The sequence below is a fragment of the Nothoprocta perdicaria genome, unplaced genomic scaffold (genome assembly GCF_003342845.1).
Source record: "Nothoprocta perdicaria isolate Ctin4 unplaced genomic scaffold, notPer1 scaffold_596, whole genome shotgun sequence".
Classification (NCBI taxonomy): Eukaryota; Metazoa; Chordata; class Aves; order Tinamiformes; family Tinamidae; genus Nothoprocta; species Nothoprocta perdicaria.
Window position 1 is genome coordinate 1 of NW_020455861.1, and position 4,134 is coordinate 4,134.

General features: G+C 70.8%; 1 protein-coding gene and 1 non-coding gene across 2 annotated transcripts in view; both read left to right on the plus strand.

Annotated features, from left to right (window-relative positions):
- Positions 1-1,865: 1,865 nt before the first annotated feature.
- On the plus strand, positions 1,866-2,029 carry LOC112955777. Its single transcript, XR_003250942.1, has one exon. It is a non-coding gene; the product is annotated as a U1 spliceosomal RNA (small nuclear RNA).
- Positions 2,030-2,849: 820 nt separating this feature from the next.
- Positions 2,850-4,134, plus strand: part of CAD (carbamoyl-phosphate synthetase 2, aspartate transcarbamylase, and dihydroorotase) — a 23,708-nt gene continuing 22,423 nt past the window's right edge. The window contains exons 1-3 of the mRNA XM_026049142.1: positions 2,850-2,975; positions 3,597-3,726; positions 3,937-4,079. Coding sequence (XP_025904927.1) covers positions 2,850-2,975; positions 3,597-3,726; positions 3,937-4,079 — 399 coding nt within the window. The remainder of the gene's footprint in view (positions 2,976-3,596; positions 3,727-3,936; positions 4,080-4,134) is intronic.

The following is a 4,134-nucleotide window of genomic DNA, read 5'->3' on the forward strand; positions in this document are numbered from 1 at the left end:
AACACCCCCGCGCCGACACCGCGCACCGACACCCGCCCCGACACCACCCGCCTCTCCGCGCGCGGGACCGCCCCGCGCGACCCCGGGAAGCCGCCGCGCCRCCCCGCGCCCGAGTGTCCCGGCGTGCTCCGCGCGGCGCCTAATCTGCATGGACACACTCATGTCTTCTCTGCGCGCGCCGCGGACCTGAGGCCAGCATCTCTCATCTGCATAGACACGCCCCCTTGTCCCTCGCCCCGTCCCCGCTCCCTCGGCGGGCCCGGTGCTCGCAGCCGTAGCTCGGTTGGAGCCGCCCCCGGCCGCCGCGGCCCCGCCGCCCTCGCTCCGCAGCCCCGGGCAGCCGCTGCCGCAGGTTGGCCGGGCCCCGCGCTCCCTCCCGCTCCGCCGGCACCGCCCTCTGCGCCCAGCCGGGCAGCACCCGCCTGACTCGCTGCCCTATTGTCAGCAGCCCCACGCGGGAATTTCTTGCTGCCCCTGCAGCTTCCTCTGGAGAGGAGCGATAAGGACAGAGGGCAGCTGAGGATGGAGATAAGGGAGCTCGGTATCTTCAAGGGCAACGAGGCCAGAACGTGGCGCCCCAAGCCTGAATGTGGCCATGGATGGAGCTCTGAGTTATCAGAGTTTGTCGAAGGACCCCAAAGACAAGCACCGGGGGGCACAAAAGACCACGAGAGACCCTCGRAGGGAYAGAGCCCCCACGTGCACCAGGCTGGGAGACCTGGAATTAGCACCAGGAAATAGAATGGATATATGTGAGCATTCCAGGGAATTTAATGCATGTAGAGATGCTGCAGTTTGAGGTGGGGCTTGGGGAGAGATGAATCCCCTCGCATCCCAGCATGGATCCTCAAAGGGTAGAGGGATGCAAGCAGCTGAACTTGTCCCGTAACAGGGATACCTAGTACTGTGGGAACACAGCCCGATGCCGGCAGGACCAGATTCACTGTCGGTCCGGTCACCTTCTAAACCATGAATTGCATTCACTGCTGGCACGACTTGTTCCAACGCACCCTTCAGACAGCCGTTTTGGGTGTCCGTGCAGGAATTCCCTGCTCCAGTGGGGGGTCTCAGCCAGCACGTAGTGCAGAGATGGACAACCATCGCTTGGGCAGGGCCATAGGGGGGCTCTCAACCCTGAGGAGCCTCCTGCATCGGCCTCCGACCGAGGGAAGGAAAGGGCATTGGCCCCTGGGCAGGTGCAGGAGTTAGTGCGGGCTCTTTCTTCTCCCTTCTTCCCTCTCCYGTCTCCCTTCTTTCCCGTCTCCCTTCTTCCTGCTCTTTCCCTCCTTAGTTCATCTCGAGCAGAGATAAGGAGCCCGTGTCTCTACAAATGCGTGAAATCTCCACGTTCTTGGGTGAGCAGCACTAGGGAGAGCCGACCGCCTCCACCGGCCCCGCAGCGCGGCGCTTCTGCGCGTGCGCGCCAGCCACTGGCGGGGAGGGGGCGGCGGAGGCGTGTCTATGCAGATGAGAGTCCTGACGGAGGGACGAGAGGAGGTGGCAGCGGCCGAGGGACAGGGGGCGGGACCAGATGCGACGAGGCGGAGCTATGTAGATAAGGGCCCGCGACAGGGACGCCGGGACACGCGCGTGGCCCAAACCCAGCGAGTGGGGCAGGTTCAGGCGGGAGGTGGAGGCGTGTCCATGCAGATTAGGCGCCGCGCGGAGCACGCCGGGACACTCGGGCGCGGGGCGGCGCGGCGGCTTCCCGGGGTCGCGCGGGGCGGTCCCGCGCGCGGAGAGGCGGGTGGTGTCGGGGCGGGTGTCGGTGCGCGGTGTCGGCGCGGGGGTGTTTGCGCGCGGCGTGTCCGTGCGTTGTGAGTGCGTGTGCGTGTTTGTGGBGGTGTGTTGTGGGGGBBGTGTTCATACTTACCTGGCAGGGGAGACACCATGATCAGGCAGGTGGTTTTCCCAGGGCGAGGCTCRTCCCTTGCACTCCGGGTGTGCTGACCCCTGCGATTTCCCCAAATGCGGGAAACTCGACTGCATAATTTGTGGTAGTGGGGGACTGCGTTCGCGCTCTCCCCTGGCTGGCTGGGTGCAAAAACAGAACTGCAGTGATGCTGTGAATACTCCTGCGTTGTTTCGCGGCTGCTCCATCTTTTCGTTGTCCGTTACGTGCTGGCTCTGTGCCCACCGCCCTCGCTCCATCAGCGGCGCCTCCGCATCCGTGTTCAGGATGGAGCCTTCCCGCCATATCCTCCCGCGCGGGGCCCGGACCCGCGGCTCGGGGCGGGGCGGTTGCTCCGCCGTCGGGCCGGGCAGCGCCGAGTCCCGCCGCGGCTCGGAGCGGGGGAGACGCCTTCCGCTCTCCGCAGCAGCGGAACCCGGACCGGGCCCCCCGGGCGGCTGCTCGGGCCCCCAGGTGCGGGAGCCGGGCCCGCCGCGCCCGGTGCCGTCCCGCCTCCCTGCGCCGGGGGCTGGGCCGGCGCGGCCCCGCCCCGGATCCTCCGCGCTGCCGCCGCCGCCGCTCGCGCCTCCTCGGTGCCGCCGCCGGGCCCGCGCGCGCATCCACGTGGAGCCTCCGCCATGGGCTGCCTGGTGCTGCAGGACGGCTCGGTGCTGCGGGGCCGCCTCTTCGGGGCCGCCGCCACCGCCGTCGGGGAAGTGGGTGAGTGCGGCCGGGATGGGCCGCGCCCCCGGCCCCAGCGCGGGTCCCGGCCAGAACGGCCCGTGCGGGCAGGTCTGGGCCCGCCGCGGGGCTACGTGCAGGGGCCCGTCCCGCGGGGCTGCAGCCCCGGGGCCCCGTGGAGCCCCGCGCCCTCTCAGCCGCAGCCCCGGCTGCAGCCGGGGCCGGGCCGGGCCGCTCCGTGCCCTGAGTGCGGCTGTGCGCAGTCTTCCAGACCGGCATGGTCGGATACCCCGAGGCCCTCACGGACCCCTCCTACAAGGCGCAGATCCTGGTGCTCACCTACCCGCTCGTGGGCAACTACGGGGTGCCCCGGGATGAGGAAGACCCCTACGGCCTCAGCAGGGTGAGGGGTGCGCGGAGTGGTGCGCGCCATGCAGATGTGGGGCTGTGCGTGTGTGCACCGYACCATGGGGCAGCAGGACGATGTGGGACACCCAGTGCCAGGGCCGTGCGTGGGCGCAGGGCCTCGCGCGGTGCCCGGCAGGGCGCAGGCAGGAAGGTGGCGCCCCGCAGGGCAGGCGCCCGCAGCCGCGCCGGAGGTGCCGGACAGCACCGTGGCCCGTGTCCTGCCGCGTTCCCGGAGGGAAACCCCGAACGGGGGTTGCATTGCGCGGTGCCGCCTGCAGGGCTGCGCGCGGTGCCCTGCGTGGTGCCATCCGTGGTGCCCTGCGCGGTGCCGCCTGCAGGACCATGCGCGCTGCCACCACGTGCAGCTGCAGCCGCGTGGCCGTCCCCACCTGCGGGCTGCACGGGGGACCCCGGCACTGCACAGGGAGTCCCGGGCAGGCGGCGCTGGCGCCTCCCGACTGGGCTGGCGCCGGGGTCGCTCCGGCCAAAGTCCAGGTGCTGCCGGGAGCAGCCACGTCGGCCGCCCTCGGCCGCAGGGGCTGGGCTGGGGTCCCCCCGCTGGGAGGCGGCACCGCCCCGGCCGTTCATGTCCCCCACCCCCCGTCCCCTCCCGCAGTGGTTCGAGTCCAACAAGATCCACGTGGCCGCCCTGGTGGTGGGCGAGTGCTCCGAGACCCCCAGCCACTGGAGTGCCGCCCGCTCCCTGCACCAGTGGCTCAAGGAGCACAACGTGCCCGGGCTGCAAGGTGGGGCTGGGGGATGTGGGCGGCTGTGGGGCAGGGGCTGGGACGTGCTGGGCAATGGGGCTGGCCCTGGGGGMTGGGGCTGGGGGTGCCCATGGGCCGGCACCCTGGGGATGGGGAGCCCATCATGAGGCTGCTCTCGGTGCGGGGTTGGTCCCGCGGGGCCGCTCCGCTCCGTGTGGGGGGCCGGGGCGACGTCTCTGGGCCCCGCAGGGGTCGACACCCGGGCGCTGACCAAGAAGATCCGCGAGAAGGGGGCACTGCTGGGGAAGCTGCTGCCCGATGGGACCCCTGAGCAGAGTGTCCCCTTCGAGGACCCCAACACGCGGCACCTGGTGCAGGAGGTGTCGCTGCAGGTGCTGCCGGGCGCTGCACCGGACCTGCAGCGGGGGGGGGTGATTGGGGGCGCTG